We start from the raw sequence: 14448 nt of genomic DNA on the forward strand, positions 1-14448 counted from the left end.
CATTAGCTGTCTACCTCTGGCTCTTTTGAGTAGCTGCTCTAGTGTTAGCAACACTAATTTGTCACAGTCTACTCTCACCTGTTACCCCTTCATATGGAATGGAGAAATGCAATCACAGTATACCTCCATTGCTCACCTCTATCTTTGTACTATTATTATTATATATTTTGTGTATATATATATATATATATGTATATATAATAAACACCTTAATGCATCATTATTATTTTGTTTTAAATAAGTAACTATATTTTAAATGAATTTTAATATCAAGGTAAATAGCCTTTCCATATGTTTATTCATTTATATTTATCACTTTTCTTCATTTCCCTTAGGTACATTTAAATCTCTACTTTTTTTTTTTTTATCAATTTCTTCTTCTCAGGAAACTCCCTGTAACATTTCTTGTAGTAAAGATCTGCTGGTGACAAATCCTGCTAACTTCTCTTATATTTATGGTTGTGAGCCTGGCCTGTAATGGCTGAGCCATCTCTCCAGCCCCTTGCCAACTTCTCTTGGCTGAAAAAGTTCTCATCCCATCACCACCCTTGAAAGTTGTTTTCACTGTAGACAGAATTTGGTTGACTCGTTTTCTTTTCTTTCAGCTCTTTTAAATGTTCTGTCCTTCCTAGTAGTTAGTAAGAAATTGGCAGTCATTATTCATTTTTGTTCCTCCATATAAAATGCACCTTTGTTTCTCCAGGTATTTACATTTTTCTCTTAATGACTGCTTTTTAGCAATTTAATTGTGATACGTCTCAGTGTGGTTTTCTTTGTGATTATTCTTTCAGGGGTTTATTGAATGCTTTAGATATAACAATTTGCAATTTTCATCAACCTTAACATTTTCATTTTTCTCTTCTAATTTTCTCTTCCCCTTTCTGGAATTCAGTTACACACATGTAAATCTACTTGGTATGGTATTTCTCATAGAACATTGAAGCTCTTTAGCCTCTTTTCCTGTTTCACTGTATATAGCATCCACTGCTTTGTGTTCCTTTTCAGTGAACCTTTTTTTTCCCCAGTGGCTAACCATACACTAATCTATTATGGATTGACTGATTCATATACCCCTCAAAAAATTCAAGTTGAATCCTTAACCCCAGTATAATAGGATTTATAGATGGGGTCTTTGAGACGCAATTAGGTAATAAGGGTGGAGCCTGTTCCAATGGTATTAGTACTCTCAGAGGAAAAGATGCCGGCCAGGTATAGCGGCACCCGTTTAAGCCCATCACACAGAAAAGCCTACGGCAAAACAATCAAGAGTTCAAGGTCAGCTTAGACTACATAGAGACAGTGAAGAAAGAGAAAAGGACCAAGGAAGGAAGGAGGGAAAAAGGGAGGGAGGACTCCCTGAACACACCAAGGACAGGCCACAGCAGCATGAAAGCAGTCATTTTATAATATAACAAGAAAAAAGAAGCCCCCATGGGAATTTGCCATACTGGAACCCTGCTTTCAAATTTAGCCTCCAGAACTGTCTGTTCATTGTGTTCATGCTTTTAAATCTTTGAGTATATCAAGCACATTTATAACAGCTATTCTAAGGGGCCTGAGGGCTAATTTACCACCTCTGTCATCTCTGGATGTGTTTGGATGAACTGGTTCTTCTTCTAGGGGGTCACACTGTTTTCCTTGCTTCTTTGTTGTCTGCTACTTTTTATTTTGTTTTCAGTTTCATGTGTGCGAGTGTTTTGCTGGCTTGTCTGTATGTGCACCATACACACCCACGTTATGCCCACAGACACTAGAAAAGGGTGTTGTGAGCTGCTGTGTGGGAGCTGGGAGTGGATCTGGAGTCCTCTGCTAAAGCAGCAAGTGCTCTTAACCACTGAGCCAACTCTCCAGCCCCCGCTGTCAACTACTGTTGATAGAATGAGAATTTCACACATCGGATTGTTAGGTTTTTATTTTATTATATTTTATTTTATTTATTTTATTTTATATTATATTATTTTATTTTTTGGTTTTTCAAGACAGGATTTCTCTGTGTAGCTATGTACTCACTCTGTAACCCAGGCTGGCTTCAAACTCACAGAGATATGCCTGCCTCTGCCTCCTGAGTGCTGGTCGTTAGATTTTATTACAATGATTTAAAGACTACTGGATATTATTTCACAAACAATCACATGACTTTAAAAGCCTTCAAGGCTTGTTTCGTGACTTTCCTATGTGTCAGGGGTAAAAGCAGGGCCTTACTCATGCCACTGCTGTATCAAGGAGCTGCACCTAGCCTTGCTTGCCTTTATACCTTTGGAAGGCAGATAAGGAGTTCCCTTTACTTTATTACTATGGCATATCCCTGCTTTGATCTCTGCCAAACGTCCATGTTTTCAGTGAGACTTCTTATTCTGGTTAGTGAAAATTGATTCCTAGTCCTACGTGAATCAAGGAATTGCTAAGATAAAACTTATTGAACGTGAGTGGATTATAAAGTGAAGAGAATTTTTTTGGTGAGTGGTGGCATCATTTAGCAATAAAGGCAAAACTGGAGTGGAGGAAATATTTAACTTTAGAAGCCTGTAAGACAGCTAAGTGGAGCCGTGAACCAAACCCATGCATCTGTCATCTGTGACTCAAGGAAGCAGAGAAGCAGGAGCCACCAGCCCATCACAGCCAGGAGCAGCTCACAGTCACAAGTCATTTTTTTCACATGGTCGCTGAAGCCTAGGTAAGAGAATGAGATTGCCAAGAGACACAGCAGAAAAGAACAGGAATAGAGTGGTCCTCCTAAAAAGTGGTTTGTGGAAGAGCCAGAAGAGGACAGACGAGGCAGGAAAGAAGAGAGCAAGAGATAAGATGAGGAGAACCAAAGATGGAGGGTTATAGGGACAGAGAGAGAGAGGTTTCAAGAATGGCATGGTCCACACAGCCAGATGCAACAGAGCAATCTAGTGTGGTGCAGACCGAGTCTGATGAGGGTCTCTGCTTGGCCTGGGAGGAGTAGTCTTAGTGACCCAGGGGAGGTGGAAGCCAGTGAGCAGGCAAGTGAATGGCAGGGGAGGAAATGTTACCACCTCTTTCTAGAAATGGAGAGGAAGGGAAGGCCAGTGCAGAGCCGCAGCTGAGGGATTTTTGTGATAGAAGAGGTTCCAGCACATCCATTAGCTCAGAAGAAAGGGTAGCAGAGAAAGACCTCCTTAGAGCAGACAAGAGTAATGGAAGACTTCCCCTACTCTCCACAGCAACAAATTAGCAGGGAAGACATTAGTCATCACCTCCATCTTAAATACAGAAGGGTGAAGCCCAGTTTGAAAGAAATTTGCCACAAACCACAACACTGTAGAGCTGACAGAAAAGATTCTACCCCCACTGGCTTTCTTTGCCAAAGACTCTCCTGGATCACTCGGGAGCCCTGGGAAGTCCTGCAGAAGTCTAGAGGAAAGCTAGTCTCTGGGTTGCCAAGAAGATAATGTAAGATGCATTCTGGGTTGCTGTCGGCAGAGGGATGGGGCAGCGGACAGAGCCAGGAGAAAGCAGAGACATCTCCACCCAGGCAGCAGCTGCTCCCAAATATGTCACAACTTGTCAAAGAGGCAGAAATAGAAGCAGTTTGGGGAGTGGAGGGGGTGGGGTGGCATGCTATGGCTTCTGAAGCCATGTCGGGGGTGGCTAGCAGGGAAGGGGGACAAGCAAGGGGGGCTAAGCCAGAGGTGAGTGTGAAGAATGAACGCTCCACAGCTCTAGTGAGGTTGCACATAGGAGAAAAGTGAATTTTGGACAAAATACCCTAAAGAAACCTGTCCTGCCTGAGCCCAGTGGATCACTGCTTCAAACAACCTACAGGGCATTTCTCCAGCTGGGAGTGGGACTGAGTGCTGGGGCACTTGCCTAGTGTAAGCCAAGGCCTTGGCTTCCGTGCCCAGAGCCACAAAACTAAACAATCAACAGCAACCACAAAAAGTAAACAAGTAAAACAATGCCTTCCAACCTCAAGTCCATGCTCCATGCAGAGCATGGTCTATGCATCCACTTCTTCCAGTTTTAAAAGAAAGAGTCTATCATATATTCAGAAAACGAGAGTAAAAGAACAGGTAAGCAAGAAGCAGAGAGAGCATGTCATCAGGTGCTCATCATCCAGCAGGCTGGGAAGCCCTGGGGAAAGGGGCATGTTGCTGCCCCTGACAGAGGTTTCCACGCGGAGCAGGGTGTTCTCTCTCCATGGTGTTTCTAGCCTCCTGTTTCCGCCGTAGGCATTTTTATACTGTGGGATAAACAAGGGCAGCTCTTGTTGGAAGTGGCTTACCGCTAGCCACTCCCGGGGACATAACGTTTTTAATTTAGCTGCTTACTAAGGGTACTCCTTGCTCCCCCCCATTTCAGACCCAGAAGGGTCTAACTTCCTAAGACAGGGAGTTAGAAAGAACTTGAATCAACAAGGTGTTCGAGGTGGAGTGCGAAGTCCCACTCCCCATCTGCTCTCAACAAGTGCGAGTTTACTATCCTGATTTCTCTTACGTTCCCTGGCACTTCCTCCAGGTCTACATGATGAGTTGAGGGAAAAGCCATTTGTTTGTACCATTGGGTCCAGCATCTTGGTTCACAGGTAGGCAAACTCAGAACCAGAGAGAGGACAAGACAGCATCGTGCCTTGCCTCTGTTTCCTTATCTATCCACTCCTCTTAAATTCCTGACAGCTTTTGCCCCAACCAAGAATTAAGGGCCACTGTGATGGGGATGCAGCACAATCTTCATCCTGTTCCCAAAGGTCCAGCAGGAGCCAGGTCCTTGATTCACATTGTCACGTGACCTACTGAGCCCTGTTTCCAACAACCACCTCTCCTTGACCCCAAGTCTCCTGGGACCCGCCTCCAGGTCTGCCGCTTTCCCCACCCCAAAGCCAAAGATTCTTGAAGGATGATCCTGGCTCTGAGCTCCAGATTCCAGGCAGGGATGGGATTTCCCAGATTTACCTGATGCTTCGCCCTTATGGAAACAATGTGGTCCAAAGGCCAGTGCCTCTCCCTGCCCCAGCTCTAAGCTCTGGTCCCATCTGCCTCCAAACCTCTTGTCCCAAGGCCCCCAGCCTCTCTTCTCATTCTCCTCTCTCTGTAACAGCTTCCCCGAAGGTCCCCCTGAATTCTCCCAATATCCACAGACATGTGGCCCCACACTTCCCCAGAGACCGTGTACCCGCCTGCTGCACCTTTCCTCACTTGCAACTTCACAGAGGGAGACAGGGGTTCAGCCTCAGGCTCTAAAATCAGGCCTTCCAAAAAGAGACATCCCTGCCTCTCTAGCTTGAGTCCTCAGCATTCTTGAACGAGCCCCATTTTTGGGCCTCTGTTTCCTTCTGTGTAGAAGAAAGGTGAACTTGCCAATCATCAAGCCTTGCAGCTTGATGGTCTACAATGCTGTGATCTGTTCACACCCTGTTAAAAAGCTACTGCCTCATAAATCATGGTTTGCACACCATATTTATGCATACTTACTGAAGCATATCCATATTACCAAGACCCAGTCCCCACTAAGTCCCAATAAATAATTCTCAGAGACCTTTCTGGGAAAACAAAAGATGGGTCCTGTTTGGAGAGACTGGAGGCTCCTCTCTCTACACCTTCTCACTCCTCTGTTCCCAAGCACATGAGATCCCAGACTGAGAAACCTGCCTTGATTTCAGCCAAGCAACCTGGCAGTCCAGGCCAAACCCATCTGTAGGGACTAGAAAGGGCCAGACAGCCATGGCCCATGAGCAGAAGGGGAAGGAACAGGGAGCAGGTGAAGGGGATTTTTGAAACCTGATGCTACCATGCAAATGAGGTCAGCCCAGCATGCAAATGGACAAAGTCAAGTTGGGATGGTTAGGGTGGGAGGCCAACAGCCTGGGTGTGAAGCCTCTGTAGGGGATAGGGGCTCCTCTGGAGAAAGCACGACTGCTTGAGGAGGCTACAGTAGGGGCAGGGCCCCCTATATGTCCACACAGCAGGGGTAGGGATTAAGGTTGGACGCCCTGCTGTCATGTCAGAGCTGATGGATCACCACTGATGGTGGAACACAAAGGCTGCTCTGTGCCTGGCACCAATGTGTTCCTGTCCATCAGAGGGCAGCTTATGGGGTGCTGGGGTGTGTAGGGGAGAAAGACCAAGGACTAGGCATGCCTCACAGGTTGATGAGAGAACAAGGTGTCTAATGGGACAGTACCCCCACCCCTGCGCTGGGATTTTGAAAGACTCCACCATCTCTGTCCAAAGAGCATCTTTGCCTTCAGTTGGACCTGGCATGATCTTCAGTCCACCTTATTCAGACATACGTAATCTACAGACAAGGATTCACAGAGACCCAGACACACAACGCCCAGCCCTACCCTCACTAGACAGGGGTGAGCATCCAGGGGTGCTTCCTGCTGCCCAGAGCTATGTCTAGTCACTGCCCTCATTCCCACTCAGGGACCAACACAGAGCAGGGGTTGAACAGAGAAAGGGAAAAAAAGAATCAGTTTCTCCTCTGGGTCATACTTGTCCTCTCTCTAGCCTTCTCTTTTGTCAGGCAGTACATCCTACCTTGGAAAGGGGAATTTGGGTACACAATTATCACTCAACTGTGAGCACAAGGTGGCAGATAGATGACATCCAATTTATGTCATCTGGTACCCAGTACACAATACACAGCTTCCTGATTAAAAGAATGAGAAGGGGATGAGCTAGGGATGGTGGAACAATCCTAGCATTCGGGAGGCATGGGGGATGGATCTCTGTGAGTTCAAGTCCAGTCTGTTTTACAGAGTGAGTTCCAGAACAGCCAGGACTACACAGAGAAACCCTGTCTCAAAGAAAAAAAAAGAAAGAAAGAAAGAAAGAAAGAAAGAAAGAAAGAAAGAAAGAAAGAAAGAAAGAAAGAAAGAGAAAAAACAGAGGAGAGTTCCCTCCTCCAATCCTGATCCTGTGGTCCACAAGGTTAGTGTAGACACCTGATTCAAGGAGCATGATGCTAAGGACAGGTAAGGGCAGAGGGATGACAAGGCAAGTAAGTCATGTATTCATTGGGTGTTTTGACGTGCTGGGCAGACACACACACACAAGGACACACACTGCATCTGCTGCCAGCTTGAAACATGTATGTTTTCACAGTCAAGTCCACAATCTGCTCTCCTGCCCTCAACCTGATGGTTCAGCCCTCTATCATCTCACTGCTGGATTACTGTCATGGGGGCAAGGAGTAATGTGCCTTCCTTGACTCAGTTTCCATGTCCCTCCATGCCCAGTTGGGCCTCTTATCTTCATAGACTTGTTTTCAGTCTGCCTCCCTCCTGTCCCAACCACCACCAGGACCCTGAGATCCAAACTGATTGACCCCTGCTCCTCTTCTCTCCTCTTCATGTCCTCTTTGGCTGATTCCCCAAGACCTGATCCACTGCTTGCCTCCTCCCCATCCCTCCTCAGAGCTTTAGCCTTCACTGACTCTGCCATTTGTTTGCAAGTGATCCATGTTGTCCTTGTTTTGTTTGTGTTTTTATTTTGTCTGAGACAGAGTCTCCCAACTAGCCCAGACTAGTCTGGAACTGGCCATCCTCCTGCCTTGACCTCTCCAAGTACAGAATTAAAGGTATGTGTCACCAACCTACCCAGCTTTCAGCCACCTTGTTGGCTCCAGCATTAACAGCTCTGTAATGGAGCATTCTCTAAGGGTCCAGGATCACCTTCTAGCCCGTCCTCTCTGCTCCCACTTCAGAGGAAAAAGACAGACTGTTGAGGGGTAAGTCGGACTGGGTCCCACCAGGACAAAAGAACCACTTAGGGGTTCCATGGCAGATGAAATGCCTCTCTTCTCAGAGCTTAACAGGACTAGAGTATAAACTGAAGCAAGGTAATTGGTTTGTTTCTTCATTTTGAGGATGTGGGAAGCGTGTTGAACGTGATTATTCCCCGGCCAGGTTTAGAACCCAAAATTCTGTACTCTACTTTGTATCCCACAAGTGAAGTCAAGAACTGAGTTGAAGCCTCACTGTGTCCCAGTTTGCTTGGGGGTCTTTTATTGTCCAGCTTGTTGTCATCCTCCACCCCCGCCCTCTGCCCCTCACATCTGTTTCCTCCTTCAAAGGACAGCAGTATTTTCTTGGCTCTTCCCTGTGGCTTAAGGGAAAAGAAAAAGCCAGCCCTACAAACCTCACACAGCTCTCCCCTCCACTATGAAGTGAGTCCTGCCTGAGACCCACCACATACCACTCTACATTCACTTATTGTCCTGACTGATAGTCATAACGTGCCCCTCTCCTCCTCCACTGGAATGAGGATGGCAGGATGGGTCACACCTAGTCTGCAGTGTAAAATCCTGGACAAAATCCTGACCCATGGGTAAAGTTTTGTGGCTCAAAACCCTGAATTCCTTAAGCTATAGGCCAATGGAATAGGCTATTATGTGGCATCCATAGGAAGGGGGTTCAGGAATCAGAGGGTGGGTGAAAGGTGGTGGGGGACCTGCACATTGCTCTTAGAACTCGTCCTCCCTGGCCACCAACACCTCTACTGAAGTAACCACTGACTGATGGAGCCCAAGCTTCAATGGGAAAAGCCCATTCCCAACCTGACATTCTAGAGTTGTTATGATGACTCAAGCAGGAAGGGATAAAAGACAGCAGCCTGGTGGCCCAGGATGGACACAAACAGTTATAAAGGACTAGTCTCCTTATTATCCCACCTACAGAAAGGAGTCAAGATGGTTCTAGTGTCCAGAGAGGGCAGGAGACATCACTGAGGGGAAAGCACAGGAGAGATGATTAAAAGTGACTAAGAGGAGAGACAGAGGGGTGAGTAGCTCTTGACTGAGGAAGAAGAAGGCAATGCAGAATCTGTGAGTTCTAATCCTCCCTCAACACTGACTTCTCCTGACCCTTACTACTTAAGGATCTCCCCACCCTTACCTAAGAAGTCCTTGTGTTCTCTTGATTCAATCTGCCAACTACCTAAGACCTAAGGGAGCATGTAAGGGTCAAAGCTGCTGTGGAAACCCAGAATTTGAATCCATTTGCCCTTCTGAGTTTCTGTCTTTTGTCTCCATGGAACCTAGAAATTCACACACACACCCCAAATTTGGACTGGTCCTGTTCTGGTGGAAGATCTTTAGGAGTCTCATGGGACTGATACAGAATGGTTTAAGGTGCTGCTCAGCAGGAGAGAGAAACTAGATGGTACCTGAAATCCCCTTCCAGTCCAAGGCAACCCCATTCTTGTCTTCTCTTGCCCTGTCCACCAGATGCCTTGGACCATGAAGGAGAGCAGGCAGGAGGCCCGGGTAGGAGTAATTGAAAGGAGCAGATGAGAAGGGGAATGCATCCACCCCCACCTTCACTGCCCCACAGGGGCTGTAGAGAAATGAAAACTAATCAAATTACAGCCGACGGCCTCCCGACCCGTGCACAGGAGCCGCCTGGGCCAGGGGCAGGCTGGCAGGGTGGGTGGGGGCAGAAGGAGAGGGAAGGAGAATCACACGTAATCCACTGTAAACGTCTTGATGTGCAGCAACAGCTTAGAGGGGGGCTCAGGTTTCTGTGGCGTTGGCTATATTTATCTCTGGGTCCATGCCAGCAGGGAGGGTTTAAATGGCACCCAGCAGTTGGCGTGAGGGGCTGCAGGAGCTTGGGGGCCAGTGGCAGGAACAAGTCTTTTCCGACCCGATGGAGCTGTATGAGACATCCCCCTATTTCTACCAGGAGCCCCACTTCTACGATGGGGAAAACTACCTCCCTGTCCACCTCCAGGGCTTTGAGCAACCGGGCTATGAGCGGACTGAGCTCACCTTAAGCCCTGAAGCCCGAGGGCCCCTGGAAGAAAAGGGACTGGGGACCCCTGAGCACTGTCCAGGCCAGTGCCTGCCATGGGCATGTAAGGTGTGTAAGAGGAAGTCTGTGTCTGTGGACCGGCGGAGGGCAGCCACACTGAGGGAAAAGCGCAGGCTCAAGAAAGTGAACGAGGCCTTCGAGGCCCTGAAGAGGAGCACCCTGCTCAACCCCAACCAGCGGCTGCCTAAGGTGGAGATCCTGCGCAGTGCCATCCAGTACATTGAGCGCCTACAGGCCTTACTCAGCTCCCTCAACCAGGAGGAGCGAGATCTCCGCTACCGAGGCGGGGGCGGGCCCCAGCCGGTGGTAAGTGGCTGGTGCACCAGTCCCAGGGACAGGGCCAGAGGGAGGTGCCTGGTCAGCCCCAGCCACCAGAGCTGAAACAGGTGCAAAGCAGGGCCCTAGGATCCCAGGACCCCTTGGCTTGTCAGCTAGACTGTCCAGCAACCTCCTGTGCTCATACTGTATCCAGACCAGACAAAGGCAGTGGATGGTAATATAGATGGGGTGGGGTGGACTGGCACAAGAGAGCAGAAGAGGCCCAGAAACAAATCTGTCGTAAGGGCTTAGGTGAGCCGAAGTGAAGGTGAGAAAAGTCCAGGCCAAGTGACCAAAGAAACCTGCTTTAACCCACCCAAGTCCTCAATCTTCATATTTGAGCTGACAAAACACATTAGAATTCCTGCAGGCCTGCTCAGGGGCCATCATAATAAAGTACTCTGGCTTACCGCCCATATCCCCAAAAGCAAAGCTCTCATCCTAGAAGCCAGGAAAGACCTAGAAGTAGGGTGAGTGTCTAGGTAACCTACCATGTAAATCAGGCAGAGATACATACCTGAGAATGATAGTAGACTTGACCTTGGACCTTGGCCTTGTCTTGCATTCAGGTGCCCAGTGAATGCAACTCCCACAGCGCCTCCTGCAGTCCAGAGTGGGGCAGTGCACTGGAATTTGGTACCAACCCAGGAGGTAAGTGAATCCTGACCCTGGTTAACAAGGCTCAAATCCCTTACTAACTAGACTGGGCTGTTCCCTTACCTTATTCTGTGTTCCAACCACCTTCCTGCGGCTTTTCCAGAAACTTGCTGACCCAACGGCCCCAAACGGTGGGCTAGAGGCCCTGTGTCTGCCTGTAGCCTTGACCAGCTAAGGAGGACTCAGAGTCTCCAGCAGCTTCCCAGCTGGTATCTGATCTCAGGGAGAAGAGTCTGTCCCTGCCAGGGGTCCCAGGGGTCCCTGGGAATTGCTGAGTCAGTGCTGCAAAACTGGGCCCAGTTCCCTAGGATACACTATCCTAGCTTCACCCCTGGAGAGCCACTTCCAAAACTTAACTCCAGTAGAGGATTTCAGAGGCAGCATACACACACAGCATGGGGAGTGCTAGTGGCTGAGGGTGAGAGTCACGACCTGACTCCTGAGTCTTGTTCACCTACACTGGGAAACGTGTCATCTCAAGGGTCCCAGGAAACATTCTCTACCTTCTGCTTACAGATCACCTGCTTGCAGCTGACCCTACAGATGCCCACAACCTGCACTCTCTTACCTCCATCGTGGACAGCATCACAGTGGAGGATATGTCTGTTGCCTTCCCAGACGAAACCATGCCCAACTGAGATTGTCTGCCAGGCTGGGTGTCCATGTGAGCCCCCAAGTTGGTGTCAAAGGCCACCCCTTCTGCAGCAGGGGCCTTTTAAGTGGGGCTGTTCTAATGCCAAGCAAACAGCCCTGGGCTGCCACAAGCCAGACTACCCACTCCTCATTCACATAAGGCTAACACCCAGCCCAGCAAGGAAACGGATGCCCTCATTTCTCTGACTCCTTAAAGCAGAGAGCATCCCCTTCCAAGGAGAGAAAGATGGGGTCCAGAGAGCCCCCTTGTTGATGTTCCCCAATGGGGCAATCTCAGGAGCTTCCTTTTTTGTTTATCATAATATGCCACTGATTCCAACTCCCCCCACACACACTCCAAATGAGAGTTTGAGAGACGGAGACTGTGCCCTGACCTAAACAAGTGTGCACATCTGTCTCCTCCTGCTGCCAGTGGCTGGGCTGGGCCTGCCCTGAGTTGAGAGAGAATGGGGAGGATATAGACTGCTCCAAAGTCACTGGGGTGGGGTGGGGCAAGCATTTGCAGTGGACATTGGGAGCCTTCCAGGGGGTTGTGTATTGTTTATTGTTCTGTGTGTTGTTTGTAAAGCTGCCATCTGACCAAGGTCTCCTGTGCTGATGTTGCCAGGGACAGGCAGGGAAGGGGGGCCCCTTGGGGTAACTTCTTTTGTTAACTAAGCATTGTGTGGTTTTGCCTTTTTTTGTAATTCTTTTGCTAACTTATTTGGATTTCCTTTTTTAAAAAACAAATAAAGACTGGTTGCTATCAGAATGTCTGCCATGATGTATCAGGAGGGAAGACACTGAAAACACCCCACCTTCCCCATGGAGGTCCACATGCTAGGGGGGAGGGGTATTCATGTGAGTAGATCATGTGAGTCGAGCTGCAGTCCCGAACCAGTCATTAGATGCAGAAGCAAGACCAGATTCTTTAGACGTCCTGGACACTCGAAGGCAGGCCTGCAACGCACTCTGTTTTACTTTGCACAGTCTGCTGCTTTCCAGTTTACAGCCCAACAGGTCCATTGAGCATGCTTACATGCCTCCTGCTCAGCCCACACCTAGGGCTAGGGGTGTAGAGCTAGATTTGCCGGACTTCTCTTCCTCAGCCCCCAAATGATGAGAACCCTGGTTTCTCCTCTGATTGTTCTGTCTCCCAGCTCCCTGAGCAGAATCTCATCTTTGAGCTGTAGGTGGGGACAGGAATATCCCTGTGCCTGGAGGGAAGGGCAGAAGGTGGAAGGGGACCTGCTGTTTGTCCTATGACCACACAGAGCAAATGGGGGCGGTTAGACACTGTCTTTTCTTCCAAAGGGAAGAAGGTGGGTGGGAAACCGAGATCATAGCTAGAGATTGCGTGTGGTTTCACAGGTTAAAAAGAATGAGAATCAAAATGGACCAAGAACACCAACTCCAACTTTACTAATTCTAGTTGTGTCTGTGCCAGGCTGCTTGTCTGGTTTACTACAGATTATCTCCAAACCACTGCAGACAGATTCAGAACATGGTCCAGTCTGGGCCCTCTTCAGCTCTCTCGGGCCCTTTGACAACTGACTTGAGTTGTTTAAGAGAGCAGGCACTGATGGCCATTCAGCACCTGCTGGGCCCCTCCCCACGTGCTCTTCCCAAACTTACCTGGAAAGCTATACCTAAAGAAAACAGTAAGAGAAATACTGGGCAGGGCCTTGGGGAACATGAGAGGGTCCCATCAAGGTCTGTGCGTCTCAAATAGGCAATCATCCATCCTGGTTTGTGGGAGTTTCTTCTTTTTGAGTTTGTGCCATTGAATTTACAGTCTCCCAGGTAGTCTGGATAAGGATAGCTAAGCCTAGCCTTGACCCACTTGCCTTTGGGGTGAAGTACATGCCTGTGTTACCATTCCTTGCCTCTAGGCTAGTGTGCTCCCTTACAACCACCAAAATACTCAACTACATAACCAAAAAGGGCTCCTCAGATGTGTGTCCTCTGTCCCAGTGCCTCCCAGTTCTTGAGTTGCTACTTCCCCGCTGCCTTCCGTTGTGATGTGTCTATCCCTTGCCCTCCTTGGCCCCTCCAAGGGTCGAGTGCTGGCACTCAGGGCATACCATGGAGCTCGTGGGCTCTGCAGCTATAGTGTTAAAGTGGATATAGTGTTAAAGCCGATATAGTGTTAAAGCCCATTCTTTTCAGTTCCGTCAGCTGAAAACAGATGCATATTCACACTTGAAAGAACAGGCAATGGTCACTAGAATCAACTGACCCTTGCACTGGCAGGTATAACCAAAGCCTGAAAGTCCTCAAGGCGCAATACGCCAGCACAGCACAGATGTGAATGACTAACCCTGCTGTGCAGGAGCCCAGGATATTTTCACAATATAAATGTTATTAAGCATAAAACTTCCTTTAATTAACAGATTCTCAACCTTCACAATAGAATTACAGATAACACCCCTGTTGATGAATAATGAAGTGGAGTTCTTTAGGGAAATTAACTTAAATTCCTTCATCCGTGGAAGTAACTACAATAAATCAAACTAGGTTAATCAAATATTGCCTAATAATGGACATTAAGGACTCTGCAAGAATAAAAAGACAAGAACTTCTTGAAACTGGCATGCCAAATGTTAGTGGGGACGTAGGAACATCCTGGTGGTTAGCTGATTACTATGACAGGACACTTACCGTCCTCTCTGAGCCTCCTACTAAACATTGTAAGGTGTCTAACTTCCCAGAAGACTCAAGATGGCAGACCAGAAAACCTTTCTACTAGTGACTGCCGATATAATAAGTGATTGTCCCAACTGGTGTGGGAGAACAATGGTAGGAAAGAGTTGTCCTCCCAAATCAGTGTCTGTTCCACAGATGAAATGCCACACTACCATCCCTAACATGTCATGTCCCATGGGCTTTAGTTTCCCGGCTTCTAGGCTCAAGCTGGGGTACGGATGCCTAAGGGGAGCTAGCAATTGCTAAAGAAGCCCAATTCAGGCATTGGCAAGAACATGTGTCACCACCCTTAGGTGGCCCTGGCTTGTGCCTCCTCCCTGCACTCTCTCTCAGCTATGGGTGACCAACCTGGCCGA

General features: G+C 48.1%; 1 protein-coding gene across 1 annotated transcript; it reads left to right on the forward strand.

Annotated features, from left to right (window-relative positions):
• The first annotated feature begins 9561 nt into the window (after positions 1-9561).
• Myog (myogenin) lies at positions 9562-12155 on the forward strand. Its single transcript, XM_021633801.2, has 3 exons — positions 9562-10084; positions 10666-10747; positions 11270-12155. The coding sequence occupies exons 1-3, from the start codon at positions 9614-9616 to the stop codon at positions 11389-11391; spliced, it is 675 nt and encodes a 224-aa protein (XP_021489476.1). The 5' UTR covers positions 9562-9613; the 3' UTR covers positions 11392-12155.
• Positions 12156-14448: the final 2293 nt, after the last annotated feature.

The sequence above is a fragment of the Meriones unguiculatus genome, chromosome 11, assembly GCF_030254825.1.
Source record: "Meriones unguiculatus strain TT.TT164.6M chromosome 11, Bangor_MerUng_6.1, whole genome shotgun sequence".
NCBI lineage: Eukaryota > Metazoa > Chordata > Mammalia > Rodentia > Muridae > Meriones > Meriones unguiculatus.

Coding starts and splice junctions, on each gene's coding strand:
- Myog (XM_021633801.2), top strand. CDS start 9,614: ATGGAGCTGTATGAGACATCCCCCTATTTCTACCAGGAGCCCCACTTC. Junction 10,085..10,665: donor GGGGCGGGCCCCAGCCGGTG/GTAAGTGGCTGG, acceptor TCTTGCATTCAG/GTGCCCAGTGAATGCAACTC. Junction 10,748..11,269: donor ATTTGGTACCAACCCAGGAG/GTAAGTGAATCC, acceptor TTCTGCTTACAG/ATCACCTGCTTGCAGCTGAC.